Source organism: Macaca nemestrina, chromosome 15 (genome assembly GCF_043159975.1).
Source record: "Macaca nemestrina isolate mMacNem1 chromosome 15, mMacNem.hap1, whole genome shotgun sequence".
NCBI classification, from domain to species: domain Eukaryota; kingdom Metazoa; phylum Chordata; class Mammalia; order Primates; family Cercopithecidae; genus Macaca; species Macaca nemestrina.
In genome coordinates this window covers 39,459,635-39,480,993 of record NC_092139.1, presented here as the reverse complement: position 1 = coordinate 39,480,993, position 21,359 = coordinate 39,459,635, and the positions used below count along the sequence as shown (strand labels likewise).

Below are 21,359 nucleotides of genomic sequence, written 5' to 3'. Positions count from 1 at the left end.
AGATGACACTTTATTCATACTGTATCCTCAATGAGGGCACACAGTGGACATCCATATCTGTGGAATGAGTGCATGTTACTCAGGGTGTGGGGAGATGAGCCCCCGCCCAGCCCGCTGAGTGGAGGCTAAGCCGGTGTCATCTTCCCAGAACCATAAGACTCAAATACTTTGACTCTATAATTAACTGTCAAGAGTCTATGTTAGGCTGGGTACGGTGGCTCATTCCTGTAATCCCAGCACTTTGGGAGGCTGAGGCGGGTGGATCACCTAAGGTCAGGAGTTTGAGACCAGCCTGGTCAACATGGTGAAACCCTGTCTCTACCAAAAATACAAAAATTAGCCAGGTGTGGTGGCGGGCGCCTGTAATCCCAGCTACTAGGAAGGCTAAGGCAGGAGAATCGCTTAAACCTGGGAGGCAGAGGTTACAGTGAGCCGAGGTCGCGCCATTGTATTCCAGCCTGGGTGACAACAGCAAAACTCCATCTCAAAAAACAACAAAAAAAGTCTGAGCACAGACCAGGCACTATGACTCATGCCTTTGGGAAGCCAAGTCAGGTGGATCACTTGAGGTCAGGAGTTTGAGACCCCACCATGGCAATACACCAAAATCCTGTCTCTACAAAAAAATACAAAAGGGACTGAAGGCAGAGGGGTGGAGGGAAGAGGCCTGAGGCCTGAGGTCAGTAAGAAGTGCCTTGAAGAGCCAGCACAGGAGGATGAGAAAGAGCAGCCAGCGAGGGCAGGAGGAGAAGCTGAGGGAGGGGTCCCAGGAGCCAAGGGAAGAACAGGTGTCTGGGAAGGGAGGGATCAACGGTATAAAACACTGCTGCTTGGTCAAATACAAAGGACTGGGAAGTGACCACTGGATTTGGAAAGACAAAAGACACCACAGTTCCATAACAATAGCAGTGGTGGAGTATATATGGGGGTGGGGGGGGTGGGGGAGGAAAAGCAAAAGCGTGACTGGAGTGGGTTGGAGATAAATCGGGAAGGGAAGAGGTGGAGAGAGTGAGTATAGACAAATAAGACACATCTTTCACCGCCTTCTGCTATAAAAAGGAACAGAGAAACAGGGCAGGATCTAAAGAGGAATCTGGGGTCATGGATTTTTTTTTAAGATGGGAAATATTACATCATCTTTGTATGTGGCCAAGAATGAGCCAGTCAAGAGAGAAAGATCAATAATGCAGGAGTGAGGGGTTAATGGTGGGTGTGATGTCCATGACTGGGAGAGATGAGATGAAGATTAAGTGGAGGGGCTGGCCTTAAGCAGGGCATAAACAATTCACCCACTCTAACAGTCCTCTTGGTGGCTGCTCCCTGCTTCTCAGGTACGATAAGGAACCACACAATTTGTCTCACTGCTGGGACTTAGGGACACACACACACACACACACACTCACACACATGCACACACAAAGCAAGATAGCTCTGAGCACTCATTTTATTCGTTTATTTATTTTTAATTAATTATTTTTTTTTTTCTTTTGAGATGGAGTCTCACTCTGTCACCCAGGCTGGAGTTTAATGGTGCGATCTTGGTTCACTGCAACCTTGCCTCCCAGGTTCAAGTGATTCTCCTGCCTCAGCCTCCCGAGTAGCTGGCACTACAGGCACCCGCCACCGCGCCCGGCTAATTTTTTGTATTTTTAGTAGAGATGGGGTTTCACCATGTTGGCCGGGCTGTTGTCAAACTCCTGACCTCAGGTGATCTGCCAGCCTTGGGCTCCCCAAGTGCTGAGATTACAGGCATGAGCCACCGTGCCTGGCCCTAAGCACTTACTTTAAATCTCTCAAGAAAATGACAACTGAACGAGTAAATGTTAGTTCACGTGAGTCAACACAAAGAACTTTTAGTTAACGAACTTTGCCTGGCCAATTGCCCATGAGGTAGCCAGCATCCAGGATGGCTGCCCACCTCCTGGCACTCACACCCTTGGGTGGCCCCTTGCATGTGGTCCCAGGGTTGGTCGGTGTGACTGTCGAGTGCAGCAGAGGTGATGGCCCATCATGTCTGAGATCAGATCATGAAACACCCCAGGGCTTCTGTTTGGCTGTCTCCCTCTCCCACGACTCACTGTGGGGAAGTTGACTGCCACAGTTCAAGGACACTCAGCAGCCCTGGGAGACCCCCATGTGGAGAACAACTGAAGACTCCAGCCAAGCGTCCGGCGGCAGTCTTCTCCAAAGCAGCTCTTCCAGTTCCAGGGGAGGTTTCACTTGGTGGCCACCTCATAACAGACCCTGAGCCAGAACTACCCTATTAAGCCCCTCCTGGATTTCTGACCCTCAGAAACTCTGAGACGATCGATGTTTGTTGTTTCAAGCCATTGAGTTTTCCAGAAATTTGTTATTACTCCCAGCTGATAACTAAACTCCCTATCCCTCAATATTCAGTATACTATAATGAAGTTTTTTGTTTTGTTTTGAGACAGAGTCATGCTCTGTCACCCAGGCTGGAGTATAGTGGTGCGATCTCGGCTCACTGCAACCTCCGCCTCCTGGTTCAAGTGATTCTCCTGCCTCAACCTCACGAGTAGTTGGGATTATAGGCGCACACCACCCCGCCCGGCTGATTTTTGTTTTTAGTAGAGACAGGGTTTCACCATGTTGGCCAGGCTGGTCTCGAACTCCTGACCTCAGGTGATCTGCCCACCTCAGCCTCCCAAAGTGCTGGGATTATAGGCATGAGCCACCACACCCAGCCTTAATAAGTTTTAACAAACTATATTTTATAGGCTAAAAAAATGTTGGTCACAGACTTCCAGGCAATTTTTCAAGTCTGTGTTTAATATATTTATCACGGATGGATCTGTAAAGTTTTATTTTCTCAGTTGATTAAGTACAGATATTAAAAGATTTTCCATGGGACTAGAAGGTGCCGCCCTAACATGCAATACTTAAGTAAACCGTGGATATCAAAGAAGAACGGGGAAGCTCTTTATTTTATGGGACTTTAGGGGAACTGCCTTCCCAGCAGGCTCTTCCTGAGCAGTCTGCTGGAAATTCTTTGTGTAGCTCTAAGACAGTCCAGATCTAGGACAATATGTCAGGTTTTTAGGTAACAGCCTGATTGGCTTTGTCATTCCTGGTCTCTTTCTTCAGAACACTGTAAATCAAAGGCCCAAGCTAAAGCTTGTACATCAAACCTAGAGACGAAAAGGAGAAAAGATCAAAGGAGACATAAATAAAACTTTTCCCTGCGAGACAGTATGGCAGCGGGCTAAGCCATCATTTAATATCAGTCTGAAATAACATTTTCCCTTCTTTACTTTGTGAACTTTGCCTGGTCTTTCACAACTATCCTTTTTTAAACCTTCTCATGTCAAATAACTCTGAGTTTGCCTGGTGAAAATGTCACTGTGGAAGAATTTCTTTTAACCTGAACCTCTTGGAGGCTGGTTTCTTGGGTGTTCTATCACTGGGTGGTGAACTTCAAGAGGGCAGACACTGCCTTTAATTCACACTTCATCCCCAGGGGCTAGCACAGTGCCTAGCACATAGCAGCTGCTCATTGAACTTTTGCTAAATAAATGCACTGCATTTGCTTTCCGTCTCTGAAGGTCTACCAGTCAGTCAATCAAAGAGTATCTGTTGAGTGTTGATTAGTGTAGCATGGTGCTAGGAGCCATCAGGAACATGAAGCTGAATGTGACATATATTTGAAGCACTTAAAAAGACTGGCTGGGCGTGGTGGCTCACGCCTGTAATCCCAGCACTTTGGGAGGCCGAGGTGGGCGGATCACCTGAGGTCAGGAGACAAGCCTGGACGACCAACATGGTGAAACCTTGTCTCTACTAAGAACAGAAAAATCAGCCAGGCATGGTGGCTGTAATCCCAGCTCCTGGGGAGGCTGAGGTGGGAGAATCACTTGAACCCGGGAGGTGGAGGTTGCAGTGAGCTGAGATCGCACCACTGCACGCCAGCCTTCCTGGGCGACAGAGCAATACTCCTTCTCAAAAAAATAAAGAAAGAAAAGAAAAAAAGACTGTCAAGTCCTCATTATGTATCCACCAGAACTCAGTAACTTTTTAGGCATCAACACAAAGGTGTGGCTGCCTTAGCAAGTTATATGATGATTTCATTGTTGTTGTTTTTAAGAGACGGGGTCTCACTCTGTCATGCGGGCTAGAGTGCAGTTGCACCATCATGACCCACACTGCAGCCTTGGCTTCCTGGGCTCAAGCACTCCTCCTGCCTCAACCTCCTGAGTAGCTAGGACTAAAGGTGTACTCCACCATGCCTGATTATTTTTTTTTAAAATTTTTTGTAGAAACAGGGTCTTGCTGTGTTGTCCAGGCTGGTCTTGAACTCCTGGCCTCAAAGGATCCTCCTGCCTCAGCCTCCCAAAGTGTTGGGATTACAGATGTGAACCACCATGACTGGCCTACTTGACATTTTAATATGACAATAGCCAACATGACAATAGTAGATATTGTTCCTGCAGTGCATGAAACCAGTAAGCATTCACTGAGTACTTCCTATATGTGATGAAAGTGAAGCAATTACAAAGGCAAACATTACAGTTAATAAGCAAAGTTTGGAATCAGAAATAACAGATAAGGGTAAGAGTGTGGCCACAGCAGATCAATCTGGTTCAACTTTCATGTCACAAAGTTGTGAGTTGTTTTTCAGTTGCCACGGACTCACAGGTCTCATAACCTGAGCAAGCCCAGAAGAACCAAGCGTGCAACCATGCTTAGTTCCACTAGGGGGAACCTAAGTGCTCAGACTGAGGAGTGGGACTGAATTAAGAAGTGGACATTGGCCAGGTGTGGTGGCTCACACCTGTAATCCTAGCACTTTGGGAGGCCGAGGGGGCAGATCACTTGAGGTCAGGGGTTCAAGACCAGCCTGGCCAACATGGAGAAACCTGTTTCTACTAAAAACACAAAAGTTAGCTGGGTGTAATGGCACACACCTGTAGCCCCAGCTACTTGGGAGGCTGAGACCCGAGAATCGCTTGAACCTAGGAGGCAGACATTGCAGTGAGCTGAGATCACAACACTGCACTCCAGCCTAGACGATGGAGGAAGACTCCATCTCAAAAAAACAAAACAAAACAAAACAAAACAAAAAAGAAGTGGACACTGCATGGCAGGATCCAGGATCCAGTCAGATTGAGCCCTGGAGTCACCCCATGGCAGAATCCAGTCAGATCATGACCCCCAACATCATCACCTTATTACAAGATCCCCCAAGATCAATCCAGTCACTTCATTCACACCTCATTACCCTATGCTTATAAACCCCAACCCAGGCCCCCATTTGGGGAGACAAATTTGAGCATTTCCTCCTATCTCCTTGCAAGGACCAAGAGTTCCTGGATCATACCTACCAACCAACCCAGCATGTGATTCCAAGCCTCTTATTTCTTGGCAACTCTGCATTATCTAACCTATAAAATGGGGGCAGGATCCCTGCCTTTACTTACTACAGAAAAATGTTAGAAGACAAATCTAAGTAAACAGACTCTGGCAATGGCAAAGTTAACTATACCAAATTTGCCTTTCTGCTATAAATGGCTAGAAAACTGGACAAAATGGCCAGGTGCAGTGGCTCATGCCTGTAATCCCAGCACTTTGGGAGGCTGTGATGGGCGGACCACTTGAGGTCAGGTGTTCTAGAGCAGCCTGGCCAACATGGTGAAACCCCATCTCTACTAAAAATACAAAAATGAGCCAGGCATGGTGGCGGGTGCCTGTAATCCCAGCTACTTGGGAGGCTGAGGCAGGAGAATCGCTTGAACCTGGGAGGCAGAGGTTGCAGTGAACTGAGATAGCTCTACTGCACTCCAACAGAGCAAGGTTGTGTCTCAAAAAAAAAAAAAAAAAAAAAAAAAAAAAAAAAAAAAAAGAAAAGAAAAGAAAAGAAAACTGGATAAAAAACAACTGCTTTCAGATCCTGGTCACAGTTAGTATAGGACTTTGATCACTGAGAGAAGGGACTCAAGATGTGCCTACAATTGCCCCCAGTGTTCTGCTGGAGGCACTTTCTAGACCACAGTGCAGGGAAGGGGAATCCAAACAGAGCACAGCAATCTCACTGCCTCACAGCAGTTTCCTCAGCAAAGAGACAGAGATCAGAGTTTCAGGTGCCTGGAATTTGTGAAGCAGGGTCCTGGAGATGAGGGAGCTAAACAGAGAAGGAGCTCCAGAAATCAGCATAGGGATTCTTTTGAGTCTTTCACAGTGAACACTAAGTCATAATGCCAGGCACAGCCAGGGGAGCTGTGAGCTGAACAACTTCCAGAACTCACACAGGGCTGGGAGACATGCATGTTCTGACAGCCAGAGTGAGATGACTGTTGAATGCCTGGGATATTCAGTACAGACCCAGAAAAGTTAAACCTTGGTAGCAAGCTAAACTAGCTATAGAGTACAGGCTATTCAAAAAATCTCCCTAGTGAGTTTAGGCTGGATGCAGTGGCTCATGCCTGTAATCCCAACAATTTGGGAGGCCAAGGTGGGAGGATCACTTGAGCCCAGAAGTTTGAGACCAGCCTGGGCAACATAGTGAGACCTCGTCTCTAACATTTAAAAAAAAAAAAATTAGAGAGAGAGAGAGAGAGAGAGGAAAATATCCCCAGTGAGCTTAAAACAAGTCTTGAAAGGATCAAGTTGATCAGCGAGTAATTTAACTGCCTGCCACAACAAACTTTGATGCTTTTTATAAAAAGGCAGCAAAATACAGATACTGATACAAAATACAGATACAAAAACAAATACTCTACAATGTAATATCCCTAAGTCCAGCATCTCATAATTAGTAGACATGGGAAGAAGCAGGAAAATGTTGTCTATAATCAGGAGAAAAATAGTCAACAGAAACAGATCTTGAAATGATAAAGATGATGGAATTAACGAACAAGGACATGAAAGCAGCTAATGTTATAAATATCCTCAAGGTTTTATTTTTATTTTATTTATTTATTTTTTGACATAGGGTCTCACTTTGTCACCCAGGCTGGAGTGCAGTGGCACAATCTTGGCTCACTGTAGCCTTGATCGCCTGAGCTCCAGTGATCCTCTTGCCTTAGCCCCCAAAATAGCTGGGGCTATAGGCATGCACCACCATGCCCAGCTATTTATTGGTATTTTTTGTAGAGACAGGGTTGCCATGTTGCCCAGGCTGGTCTCAAACTCCTGAGCTCAAGTGAACCACCCACCTTGGCCTCTGAAAGTGCTGAGATTACAGGTGTGAGCCACTGCACCCAGCCTGTCCTCAGGGTTTTAAAGGAAAACATAAATATAATGTATGACAAATAGGAATATCTGTGATAGTTTTTAAACTGGTCCTTTTATACTGTCAGGCATTTTAATAATAATATTAGTTCTTGAGTAGAATGCAGTATCACAGAAAAAATATGAACCAGAACCAAATCAGGAGAACAACTTCCAGTTCTCGTTCTGCCACTATTTTGCTATGGGTCCTCAGATTTTCACTTGCATTTTCCAAAGTTCAGTTTCCTCATCTGTGAAATGTAGATATTGACCTCAACAATTTTCCTCTTTTAAGACTCACACTGCCCCTTGTTTACCCACAAACAGTGAATCTCTCATGCACCAGAATTTATTCATTCAGCCTTTCGGTAGAAAGCAACCTTTTATTTTTCAAATTATTGTTGGCAAACCCTGAATATGCACAGTAGAACTTTACTATTTCTGAAGGGCAGTCTTCAGTGACTCTTGATTCTCTCTGTCCTGGCAATCTTTACTTAAAATAAAAATTAAAAAAAAACTGTCATTCAAGGAAAATGTGTCTTTTTGGAACTACATTTATAATAAAACCATAAAATAATTTTAAAAAAATATAGAGTTGAAATTCTAAAATATTTATATTTGCAGTTAATTTTATGACCAACAACTCATGGGCTGTGTATTCTACCAGTTTATGCCATTTCTTTTTCTTTCTTTCTTTTTTTTTTTTTTTTTTTCATTTTTTGAGGCAGAGTCTCATTCTATCACCCAGACTGGAGTGCAGTGGTACGATCTCAGCTCACTGCAACCTCGGCCTCCCACGTTCAAGTGATTCTCATGCCTCAGCCTCCAGAGTAGCTGGAATTACAGGCACACACCACCACACCTGGAAACTGTTTGTATTTTCTGTAGAGACAGGATTTGGCCACGTTGGCCAGGCTGCTTTCAAACTCCTGGCCTCAAGCAATCGGCCCATCATGGCTTCCCAAAGTGCTGGGATTATAGGCATGAGCCACTACACCCAAACCTCATTTCTTTTATATAAAAACAAATTCCTAAGTACGAGAATTCCTAAGACAAGGGGCTATAGGATCCAATAAAGTGGGATAATACTGAGAAGAGACTTTCAGTGGTTGTGGGGTACCTTATGAAGATAGATCATGGGTTAGCAAACTTTTTCTGTACAGGGCCACATAGTAAATACTTTAGACTTTGTGGATCTTCAATGTCCAGTTACATCTTCTTCTTTTTAAAAATAATCATTTTAAAATGTGAAAGCCATTATTAACTTGCAGGCTGTACAAAAACCGGCACAGGGTCAGAATTGGTCCACAAGCCAGAGGCTGCTGACTCCTGCTCTATGGTCTTACTTACACATCATTGGCCTCCACTTCACACTTCACTGAATTAGAATCTGTATTTGAATAGGATCCCTGGGTGGTTAATAGTCACATTACATTTTGAGAAGCACTGCTCTAAGGCAGTGGTTTTTCAGCATGGCTGCATATTAGAAGCACTTGAGCTTTTACAAAATCCTAATTCCCAGGCTGCCCTCTATACCAATTAAATCAGAGCTTCTGAAGATGAGTCCTGGGCATCAAGATCATTAAAGCTCGCAGGTGATGCCGATGTGCAGCCAAGGTTGAGCACAGTGGTTCAAGGGGCTCATTTAATGCAGTCCAACAAGCTCATCTGCTAAGGAGAGAAAGCAGCCCAATTCCCCACCAGGGCCGCTCTCTCTCAGGCATGAATGTCTCCTGGAACCACAGCAACCCCCAAGGAACATAAGTGATGAAAAAGAACACTGGATCAAATTCTGGATGTTTCCTTCCAATCCTCTGGTGGTGTGTGTCATTAGAAAAAGTAATTCTGGGGCCAGGCGGAGTGGTTCATGACTGTAATCCCAGCAATTTGGGAGGCTAAGGTGGGCAGATCTCTTGAGCCCAGGAGTTTAAGACCAGCCTGGGCAACATGATGAAACCCGTCTCTACAAAAATTACAAAAGATTAGTGGGCGTGGTGGCATGCGCCTGTGGTCCCAGCTACTCAGGAGGCTGAGATGAGAGGATCACTTGAGCCTGGGAGGCAGAGGTTGCAGTGAGCCGAGGAAATTGCACCACTGCACTGCAGCCTGGGTGACAGAGTGAGACCCTATCTCAAAAAAAAAAAAAAAAAAAAGAAGAAGAAGAAGAAGAAGAAAAAGAAAAAAAGTAATTCTGGAAATAAAGCTGTAATCTCAGCACTTTGGGAGGCCAAGGTGGGTGGATCGCTTGAGCTCAGGAGTTCAAGACCAGCCCTGGCAACATGGAGAAACCCGTCTCTACAAAAAAGTACAAAATTAGCCGGGCATGGTGGCACACACCAGTAGTCCCAGCTACTCTAGAGGCTGAGGTAGGAGAATCGCTTGAATCAGGGAGGCGGAGGTTGCAGTAAACTGAGATTGTGCCACTACACTCCAGCCTGGGAGACAGTGAGACCCTGTCTCAAAAAAAAAAAAAAAAAAAAAAGGCCAGGCGCGGTGGCTCAAACCTGTAATCCCAGCACTTTGGGAGGCCGAGATGGGCGGATCACGAGGTCAGGAGATCGAGACCATCCTGGCTAACACGTTGAAACCCCGTCTCTACTAAAAAAAATACAAAAAACTAGCCAGGCGACGTGGCGGGCGCCTGTAGTCCCAGCTACTCGGGAGGCTGAGGCAGGAGAATGGTGTAAACCCGGGAGGTGGAGCTTGCAGTGAGCTGAGATCCAGCCACTGCACTCCAGCCTGGGCGACAGAGCCAGACTCCGTCTCAAAAAATAAAATAAAATAAAATAAAATAAAAGGAAAAAAAAGAAAAAGAAAAAGGTGTTTGAGAAAAGCAGGCTCATGTCTTGGTTTAAAAGCCCAAACAAGCACTTAATTCAGTTTTTTGTTTGTTTCATTTTTGCTCTGTAAATGGAGGAAATAGTGCCATAAGTATGTTACTATTTCTCTTGCTCTTTTCCAATATTTGCATTTTCTCCTCTTCCACAGAAAGGTAATAGAAGAGGCACTTCATCAGATAATTAACTTTACAAGCAAAAGAAAAATGTATTAATTTACTCCTTTAATACCAAAATTCTTCCAGACTCTACACACACATCGCCTTATCAGAGAGGCCTATTCAGGCCACCATATTTTAATTACACCCTTCATCTCTAACACTGCTTTCCCTTCTTCACAGCACCAGCTGATACAGATTTCTTTTAGTGCCTATCTACCCCTTCTGCCCCTTCCAACCATGATCCTAAGAACTAGAATTATTTATTTATTTAGAGACATAGTCTCACTCTGTCACCCAAGCTGGAGTGCAGTGGCACAGTCTCGGCTCACCGCAACCTCCACCTCCCAGGTTCAAACAATTCTCCTGCCTCAGCCTCCTGAGTAGCTGGGACTACAGGCGCCTGCCACCATGCCTGGCTAATTATTTTGTATTTTTAGTAGAGACAGGGTTTCACCATGTTGGTCAGGCTGGTTTGGAACTCCTTAGCTCAGGTGATTCACCTCCCTCGGCCTCCCAAAATGCTGAGATTATAGACGTGAGCCACAGCACCCAGCCGAAGAACTAGAATTTAAAAAGCTCTTTAAAGACCAGGCATGGTGACTCACGCCTGTAATCCCAGCACTTTGGAAGGCCGAGGCGAGTGGATTACTTGAGCCCAGAAGTTTGAGACCAGCCAGGGCAACATGGTGAAACCCCATCTCTACTAAAAATAGAAAAAAATAGCCAGGCATGGTGGCACACATCTGTGGTCCCAGCTACTCAGGAGGCTGAGGTAGGAGTGTCACCTGAGCCTGGGAAGTTGAGGCTGCAGTAAGCCATGATTGTATCACTGCACTTCAGCCTGGGTGACAGAGTGAGACCCTGTCTCAACAAAAAAATAAAAACAAAAAGTCCCTTAAAGAAAGGTAGAGCCTATGTCTATTTTGTTCACTGTGTATCCCCAACCCTAGGAACAGGGCCTGCAGCATAGTACACACACAATAAGCATTTTGCTAATGACTGAATGGACAACATTCACAACCTTGCAAAGAAGCTAGTCATCAGGGGTTCAGGTAAACAATCCAACATAATACGGAGGAAACAGAAAAGAACTCTGCATTTGGTGAGGCATAATACCCGGTGAAAGTAATACACATGGCAAAGCTACTTCTCATTCATGATGATTTATTTTATAAAGCAAAGACATAATTCTACTGAGGTCCTGAGGACTTGTGGCTCTGTCGTCTTACAAGAGGCCACTCGTTCACTTGTTCAAAAATGGTTGGAATTTTTAGAAATGGAAAGAAGGACTCTAAAGTTTCATATATCAAAACCTCTAAGTGTCTGTTATTAATAATAGTTCTTACCATTTTCTGGTTGCCTGTTAAGCACTGAGCACAATAATCAGTGCATTGTATACTAGACACATAAAAGTTTTCCAAGCAGTGGCCTATGGATTCATGCTAGGCCGTGATGAAACTCTTACTAGTTCATGGATATGTGAGAAAAAAACACTAGGGACTACAGACAACTGATCTTTATTTTGGGATTAGGTCCTTCTTTCATTTTGGATGTTAAAATATCCTTTCGTTTATGAAATGATAATAGATTTGTGGAGATAGTGGTAGAGGTTGTTTTTAAGATTTTTTTCCTGGCAAAATAAAAGACTGGGTCCTCAAAAAAAAAAAAAAAAAAAAAAAGAAGAAGAAGAAGAAGAAAAAGAAGTTCCTGGACTAGGACTCACAGATACATATTATCCCACTTACCCTTCATAGCAATCCCACGAACTAAGTATTAGTAATCCCCATTTTACGGATGAGAAAATTAAGGCTTAAGAGAAAGTAACTCACCTTAGGTCATACAGCAGGCAGTAGTGGAGATGAAATTTAGTGCAGGTCTTCAACTTCACTTTTTTTTTTTTTTTTTTTTTTTGAGACACGGTTTCACCTTGTTGCCACACGGTGGCGCAATCATGGCTCACCGCAGCCTTGACCTCCTGGGCTCAAGTGCTCCTCCCACCTTAGTCTCCCAAATAGCTAGGACCAAAGGTGTGCACCATTGCACTTGTCTAATTTTTAAAATTTTTTTGTAGAGACACAGTCTCACTATGTTCCCCAGGCTGGTCTTGAACTCCTGGGCTCAAGCCATCCTCCCTCCTCAGTCTCCCAAACTGCGGGTTTTACAGGCGTGAGCCACCACGCCCAGCCTCAGGTCTCCAGCTTCAAAACACATGTTCTTTTGTCTACCATTCTATTGCCAGAAGAGACCAGTCTGGTCCTAATGCACTTAATGCCAGAGATACATTATTTAGAGAACTGGAAGAGAAGGGAATTAAAAAGCTGCCCTTTTTAGTTAAAACTCCTGAGGTTTGTGTCTATTTTGTGAGATTTCACCTTTCTGGGGGCATGTGTTTTCTAATCTGATAAGTAAAGTTTCCACTCTCAGTTGCTGGCTGTGGCTCCCCTATCCTATGACTTGGCAAGATCACAGAAGGAAGGTGCTCTCTCCAAGAATTAAGGGAGTCCTGGAAACATCTGCCCTGGGACTGTCACTTATGGAGTCATATGACCAGGGACACCTCTCTGAGCTGTGGTTTCTGGTATGTAATTTGGAGAGAATAAGCCTTTTCCTGCCTGGCTTCAGGATTACTATATGGATCAAATACTTGGCAGCGATCAGCCCTCACTAAATGTCTAATCAAAAGTAGATGTATGAATGAACTAATGCTGTATATTACTGCTGCTGGAAAAGGAAGTGTCACATGTGATATGTTATTATTAGGTCATCAGCACTTCTCAGCATTGGATGATCATACAGGATGATCTTAAAGCCAGGACATCTGCAGAGTTAACCAAGGATTATATAACAGAATTATGTCTTTTTTTTTTTGAGACAGAGTCTCGCTCTGGAGTGCAGTGGCATGATACCTGCTCATCGCAACCTCCACCTCCTGGGTTTAAGCCATTCTCCTGCCTCAGCTGCCCAAGTAGGTGGGATTACAGGCATGCACCACCATGCCTGGCTAATCTTGGCATTTTTTATGGAGACATGGTTTCACCACGTTGGCCAGTCTGGTCTCAAACTCTTAATCTCAAGTGATCTGACGACCTCAGCTTCCCAAAGTGCTGGGATTGTAGGTGTGAGCCACCGTGCCTGGCCTGCAGAAATACATCTATTGGTATGGGAAACAGAAAGAATCAATGGAACACCTGTATGTACCTGCTGTTCATCCTTATCCCACTTAAAAAATATATGTGCAATGGCAGAGTAACGGGATATTTTAAGACTTAGAGAGACTCTCGATAACTTAGGCAAATACTCTCATTTCACCAAAAGATAATTAAATGGCTCGGAAGGTCCCATAGCTGATTAGAGGCAATAATGAGATTAGAACACCTATCTCCTAATTGCCACCTAGCCTAATGCTAACATCACTCTACCACAGTATCAGTCCCCTTAGTTACTCGATGTCTAAGGTGGTCTATTCTTGAACAATATAATTTTTTTTTTTTTTTCCCCTGAGACAGAGTCTTGCTTTGTCACCCAGGCTGAAGTGCAGTGGCACAATCTTGGCTCACTGCAACCTCCACCACCCAGGTTCAAGCAATTCTCCTCCCTCAGCCCCCTGAGTAGCTGGGATTACAGGCGCGCACCACTATGCCTGGCTAATTTTTGTATTTTTAGTAGAGATGGGGTCTCACCATGTTGGCCAGGCTGGTCTCGAACTCCTGAATTCATGATCTGCCCACCTCGGCCTCCCAAAGTGCTGGGATTACAGGCGTGAGCCACCGCTCCTGGCCGAACAATCCAATTTTTGACAAAGGTGCAGTATGTGATAAACTAGATATGCCAGAAAACTGAAATAACAATGAGACCTCAGTATGTGACATCACTGTGTACATTAGGGTTTCATACCCTCAGCACTAGATAATTCTTTGTTGGGTGGGGGAACTATTCTGTGCATTGCAGGATATTCAGAAGCATCCCTGGCCTCTCCCAACTAGATGCCAGTAGCATCCTATGGCTGTAACAACCAAAAATGTCTCCAAACTCCGCCAAATGTCCCCTGGTGGTGGCCGCACAGGGCAGTTGCCGCTGGTTGAGAACCAATGGTGTGGCCGGGCGCGGTGGCTCAAGCCTGTAATCCCAGCACTTTGGGAGGCCAAGACGGGCGGATCATGAGGTCAGGAGATTGAGACCATTCTGGCTAACATGGTGAAACCCCGTCTCTACTTTAAAAATACAAAAAACTACCCGGGCGAGGTGGCGGGCGCCTATAGTCCCAGCTACTCGGGAGGCTGAGGCAGGAGAATGGCGTAAACCCGGGAGGCGGAGCTTGCAGTGAGCTGAGATTCGGCCACTGTACTCCAGCCTGGGCGACAGAGCGAGACTCCGTCTCAAAAAAAAAAAAAAAAAAAGAGAACCAATGGTGTAGAGGAAATATTTAAGTTGTCTATACAACTGACGAAGGATGGATGCAGTTGTACAATGTGGGGTAACAGTGGTTAGAAGAAAATTCATCCAGCTGGAGCTGGAGCTGCTGAGCTTTGACTGTATTGGGTTGTTTTTGGTGGCAGAGTGACAGTAACCTCCAGAGCAAGCTGGACTGCGGAACTGGGGGCCCACTTCATGGGAGACAGCCGGCATTTCCTTTCAGGATGCTGCTAATCAGACACTTGACAGTAGAGGTGTGACACAAGGGGAAATGAGGATTTAACTGTAAGCTCAGAGCAAATACATCTAATTCTAAGAGTCTATTTAGGGAGAGCCATATCTATGAATGCTATCAAAATTCACTCTAAACCACAGCTAGTATTTGTTTCATGGAATTAAAATGAGTTTCTTATTTTTGTGCAAACATGTACGTTAAGATCCTTTCCACTATTTAGTCATACATTTAGTTCTTTGGTGATTTTTAAAAGCTGTCCTTTTCATCACTTAATGAGCATGGTTTTAGAAAGAAAATCCACCCCCAACATTTCTCACCTCCTCTTATGAGAAATTATTCTTTTTTAGTTCTACCTCTGGAAGTACATTCTCATGATGTATGTGCCACAACTCTGTATCTGCCACTATGGCAACTCATAAAAAATGCCACCCCCTTAAATTCCTTCATGGCATATTAATTTGATGTTCTAAAACAAACATTTTACTGTGAATTAACTCTTAACTGATAATACTAACCCAACTAAACTGGCTTCTATAACACTTTCACCATCCATAAATATGTCTCTTGTACAAATAAAGGTGATCTTTTGTTACTTAGCCATTCAATTTCATTAAAAATATTTTCTGCTAAAATCTACTAAATCACTAATATTCAAAATACAATATAGTCACCAAGTTTGACTGCATGAATGAGAATATTCATTCACCAAAGGCATTAGGTAAGCTATGTAAGAGGAGATTCCCCGCAAGATTGTTTATGAGTAAAAACATGGGTCGATCTAAACATCCATAAACAGACATCTCATTAAATAAATTATGATCCAACCGTACAATGGGATATTATGCAGACATTAAAAATATGAGAGAGCTACATGTACCAACACGGCAAACTGCCTTATTATAGCAGTGAGTGAAAAAACGGCAAGATACAAGATGATATTATGGTAAAATTCCATTGGTATTTAGAAAAAAAGATATACGTGCTGTTTGTGTGTGTACAATACACACATGTATATGCATATGTGTGTCTATGTATATTTATGTATATAGATCTGTAGGTATGTATATGGAAGGATATGCAAAGCATATCTACAATAATTACCTCTGGGGAGAAGCATGAAGACCTAGGACTTTTACTTTTTTCTTTTTGAGACAGAGTCTTGTTCTGTCACCCAGGCTGGAGTGCAGTGGCGTGTTGACTCACTGCAACCTCCGCGTCCCAGGTTCAAAGGATTCTCCTACCTCAGCCTCCCGAGTAGCTGGGATTACAGGTGTGCATCACTACATCCATCTAATTTTTGTATTTGTTGGGAAAACCTGAGTGCTGGGAGAAGCTGAGGCACGGCTTGCTTGTCTGATATAATGTAAGTCTTGGAACATGCCTGGGGTCCAGGGTCTAAAAACCCCTTGTGGCCTTTGGAACATGGTGCTAAGAGGTGGAAGGCTCCCCTGATACACCATGATCTAAGCCCAGGGCATAAAATCCCTCGTGGCTTGGATAGAATTCAGGGCTCGTGGCTCTGGAATGTGTCTAGACTTGCTGGCTCCTTGCTCCTTGCTCTCCCAGGATCGACTGTATCTTGAGTTAGAAGAACCTGCTCTGCATTATCTCAAGTAGTAGAACATGTTCCTTATAAATGCTAAACCATCACAGCTGTAGACCATGCACCTGCCCTTTCGACCTCCACATTCTCACCACCTGTTTCTTTGTTGGATTACCAATAAATAGCGTGGGCTCCCAGAGCTCAGGGCCTTCACAGCCTCCATATACTAGTGATGGCCTCCTGGTCCCAGCTTTTCTCTCTCAAACTGTCTTTTTCTCAATCCTTTGACTCCATCGGACTTTGTCACCCCCACAACCTGGTGTTAGGTCTGATCACCCCAACAGTATTTTTAGTAGAGACAGGGTTTCACCATGTTGGCCAGGCTGGTCTCGAACTCCTAGCCTCGCGATCCACCCACCCTGGCCTCCAAAGTTCTGGGATTACAGGTATGAGCCACCGAGCCTGCCCTTACATTTCATTTTATACTCATTTGTACTATTTATTTTTATAATTTTAAAAGAAAAGAATGACTAGTGCTTTATCATTAAAAATAGACTAACCTTATCACAAGTGTCACAACTATGATACATATACCCAACTGGGGACCTTCATCCAAAGACTAGTAGCAGTAAGTCTACAAAAAGAAGAGAGATTTCCTCTTTCTAGCTCATTGCTTGAAATCACTTCTTGTTTCTAGGGAGCATACATTCTGAGGCCATATTCTCCAAAAGGAAGAAGGGTACCACTTTTCCAACAGTGTTAAAGGCATTCTAGCGTTAATGTCTTGCCAAATTGGGAGATTCCACGGAAATATGTCCCAGTGACTCAGGAGGCTGAGGTGGGAGATCACTTTAGCCTGGAAGTTTGCAACCAGCCTGGGAAACACGGCAAGACCTCATCTCTACAAAAACATTAAAAAACTTAGCCAAGCATGGTGGAACACACCTACAGTCCCAGCTACGCAGGAGGCTGAGGCAGGAGGATGGCCTGAGCCCAGGAGTTCAAGGCTGCAGTGAGCTATGATCACATTACCAAAAGAGAGCAACATCCCCAATTCAAAAAAAAAGGAAAAAAAGAGAAAAAGAAAGAAAAGAAGGAAAGAAGGAAGGAAAGGAAGGAAGGAAGAAGGAAGGAATGAGAAGAAAAGAAGGGAAAAATAAATATGGTTGGTAACTTACGAAACTGCTTTGAAAACTGGGATGGGTACTATGAGAAATTTTCAGAAGTTAGGAATTTATACTACATTTTCAGGTTTTTAAAAAATTAGGATATAATTGTGCCAATTTTGAATCACAATTTGAGCATAATCATACATGGCCAAGAGCTGCCCTCAGCCCAGCACAAGAGAGGCGTACCAGGCAAAGGTCACCCAGGAGGGCACAGCCCTGCAAGGCTCCAGCTGAAAGCAGTGGGCAAGGGCCTGGCTCACAGCTACCAGCCAGCTGATTTCTAAGCCATTGCATTGAGGAATAAAATGAGAATTCAAGGCCAAGATTGCAGGTACAGGTTACAAGACCACTCACTCAGTCTTCAGTGCTAATATCAAGTCCTTCAGTGGAAATACATAATACATGGCATTCTAATGGAGAGGGTGGTGACAGAGGGCTGGCAACCATCACTGCCACCACTCTGCACCATCCCCCACCCCAGATTACTCTGTTCACATCCCTTGGGTGCACAGAAACAACAACACAGGATGTAAATAAGAAATGTTGGTATCTTAACTGATCAGCACATCACAGGCAGCCAGGGTGATTAACAAAGCCAACTCTCCCTTTATTCTGCAATGACATGGTGATGCTGAATCTCTATGTCCATGGCCAGAAGCAGGCGCCACTGCCGTCAACAGGTCCTGGGACAACACTGTAGGCCTCTGCTCCACTTCTATCAAAATTCTATTGTTTGGTTTATTTTAGGTTAAGCCTAATTTATTCAGAACTTGGGAGGTAGTTTATCAAAACGGCATGCCTGACTGGTAGGAGAGGAAATGAACACAAAGCATTGATTGCAGATAATCCACTTCCCCACAGTAGTATAGGAAAATGATCAGTGCTTCAAACCATCACAAAGGATGGCGTAAGTGACAGAGGGAAAGGAGACAAGCAAACGTTCTAGTTTTCAAATGGAAGGAAGAAGACACAATCCACAAATCCATATACTGTGGACCATTAGCATGATGCTTAAGCAACAGTTTTAAAGTTTGGGGGTGGAGATTCTCACTTATGTCACCAACTATGTGTCCACTCGTCAGGTAGATATTATTGTCCCCATAAAACAGATAAAGAAACACCAAGTAAAAAATTATAAAGCAGCCAGGTGTGGTGGCTCACACCTATTATCCCAACATTCTGGGAGGCTGACGCAGGAGAATCACTTGAGCCTAGGAGTTCAAAACTAGCCTGGGTAACACAGCAAGGCCCCATTTCTAAAAAATATTTTAAAATTTAAATTAAACAAAATTTTTAAAGTGATAATGCCCTTCAAACCCCAAAGGCCGTGCTTTCTCCCCATTCAATAGAGAAATGGAGGTCACCAGATCCAGCCATCACTCCTGCCATATTAAACACAAATTTAGGCTGGGCACAGTGGCTCATACCTATGATTCCAGCACTTTGGGAGGCCAAGGAGGGCAGATCACCTGAGGCTGGGTGTTTGAGACTAGCCTGGCCAAAATGGTGAAACCCTGTCTCTACCAAAAATACAAAAATTAGCTGGGTGTGGTGGCGCATGCGTATAATCCCAGCTACTTGGGAGGCTGAGGCATGAGAATCACTTGAACCCAGGAGGCAGAGGTTGCAGTGAGCCGAGATCATGTCACTGCACTCCAGCCTGGGAGACAGGGTAAGACTCTGGCTCAAAAAGCAAAGCAAAGCAAAGCAAAGCAAAACAAAACAAAACAACACACAAATATAGTCAACAGTTGAAGCATTTACATTCCTATTTTGTTGTCTGCCCCAAATAATTTACCTTTCTCTTTTTTAAGAAATTGAAAAATGTACCACTTATAGAATGGCCTAATTTCATAATTTAAACAAACAAACAAAAAGGGTTAGGGGCCCTTTTAGGAGCACAGTGGCTCACACCTGTAATCCCAGCACTTTGGAAGGCCGAGGTGGGCGGATCACCTGAGATTGGGAGTTCAAGAGCAGCCTGACCAACATGGAGAAACCCCATCTCTACTAAAAATACAAAATTAGCCGGGCATGGTGGTGCATGCCTGTAATCCCAGCTACTCAGGAGGCTGAGGCAGGAGAATCGCTTGAACCCAGAAGGCGGATGTTGTGGTGAGCCAAGATCACGCCATTGCCCTCCAGCCTGGGCAACAAGAGCAAAACTCCATCTCAAAAAAACAAAACAAAACAAAACAAACGAACAAACAACAACACCCAAAGGATTAAGGCATTGATTGATAAAGAAGATTAAGGAGAGGAACACAGCATGTTACCGCAGCTTCATGACTGTTAGACCAAGAGTTGAGCATGAAGGTATAACCCTCCTAGGCCAAGATAGTATTATTCTTCTGGGAGACAAAAAGGGCATTTGGGGTTAGTATTGTAAATTCTTGTTTTTCCGTCAGCTGGTCACCGTGGAATGCTGCCAGGCCTCCTGTTGCCTGGACTCCAAGATTTCCTGTTCAGGGCAAAGGCTTTATTTTGCCACCAGCACACAGTTCTGTGTTTGGTAAACAAACTGCTGGAGTCTTTGAATATGTAGAATCTCTTGGGTTGATTTGCTTTCTCCCTTGCCTTCAAACACTTCAAGTTTTCCAAGTCAACAGGAAACATCTCATGCAAAATTGAACAAGAGGCTCCTTCTTCACGTAAACTTCTGTTTGATGCACAGGCATAACTTTCCATGCCAGTCCTGAAATGGAAAGTGGCACTGGCATTCATGATTAGGTGACAAAAATGAATGATGGCCACCTTTATCAAGTACGATTTCTGCAATGGAATTTCTGGAGTACATATTATGTACATATTATGTTAGGCCATAACTGAAATGTTCTTGTACGGTCACATATCCAGTCAAAGATAATGAAAGATCACAGGATGTGGCAAACCCTGAACAAATAAAATTAGCCTTCAGGTGCCACAAGGTCATGTAAAAAACACATGGGAGCTAGATTTTCTTTTTTGTGTTTTTTCTAGATTTTTTTTACAGTATACTAATGTCTTATAGTAACTGTGTATATATAGTTTTTTTGCAATATATAAATGTCTTACAGTAACTATATATACATATATAGATCTATAGTAAGTTACTATATATAGTAAGTTATTCTCTCTATATAGTAAGTCACCCTATATATAGTAACTTACTATATATAGTAAGTTATATATAGTATAGTGTATAGTTATATATCATATATAGAGTATATAGAGTATATATACTATGTAGTATATAGAGTATATATGTATATATAGTAACATATATAGTAACTATATATAGTAACTTATATAGTAACTTACTATATATATACTATATACTATATATACACTATATATACACTATATATACAGTATCTATACTATATATAGTATATATACTATATAACAGATTACTCTGTTCTATATACTGTATATACTATAGTGTATATATAGTATATATAGTATGTATAGTATATGTGTATATATAGTAACTATATATACACTATATATGTACACTACATACAGTATATATAGTATATATACGATATACAGTATATATAGCATATATATAGCATAGTATATATAGTATATATGGTATACTATATAGTATATATAGTGGTATACTATATACTATATAGTATATATGGTGTACTATATACTGTATATAGTATATACTATAGTATATATAGTGTACATATATAGTGTATATAGTTACTATATATAGTATATATACTATGGTGTATATATAGTAGATATCATGTATATATAGTAACTTACTATATAAGTAAGTTACTCTAT

At 43.2% G+C, this 21,359-nt stretch overlaps 1 protein-coding gene across 5 annotated transcripts in view; it reads right to left on the bottom strand.

Annotated features, from left to right (window-relative positions):
• Window positions 1–21,359, bottom strand: part of SHLD1 (shieldin complex subunit 1) — a 112,976-nt gene that overhangs the window by 42,948 nt on the left and 48,669 nt on the right. The window contains exon 3 of one of the 5 annotated variants that reach the window (XM_071079643.1): window positions 938–20,277. The exons of the other annotated variants lie outside the window; for them this stretch is intronic. Coding sequence (XP_070935744.1) covers window positions 20,171–20,277 — 107 coding nt within the window. The 3' untranslated portion in view covers window positions 938–20,170. Of the gene's footprint in view, window positions 1–937; window positions 20,278–21,359 lie in introns of those variants that run through there. 5 annotated transcript variants of the gene reach the window in all.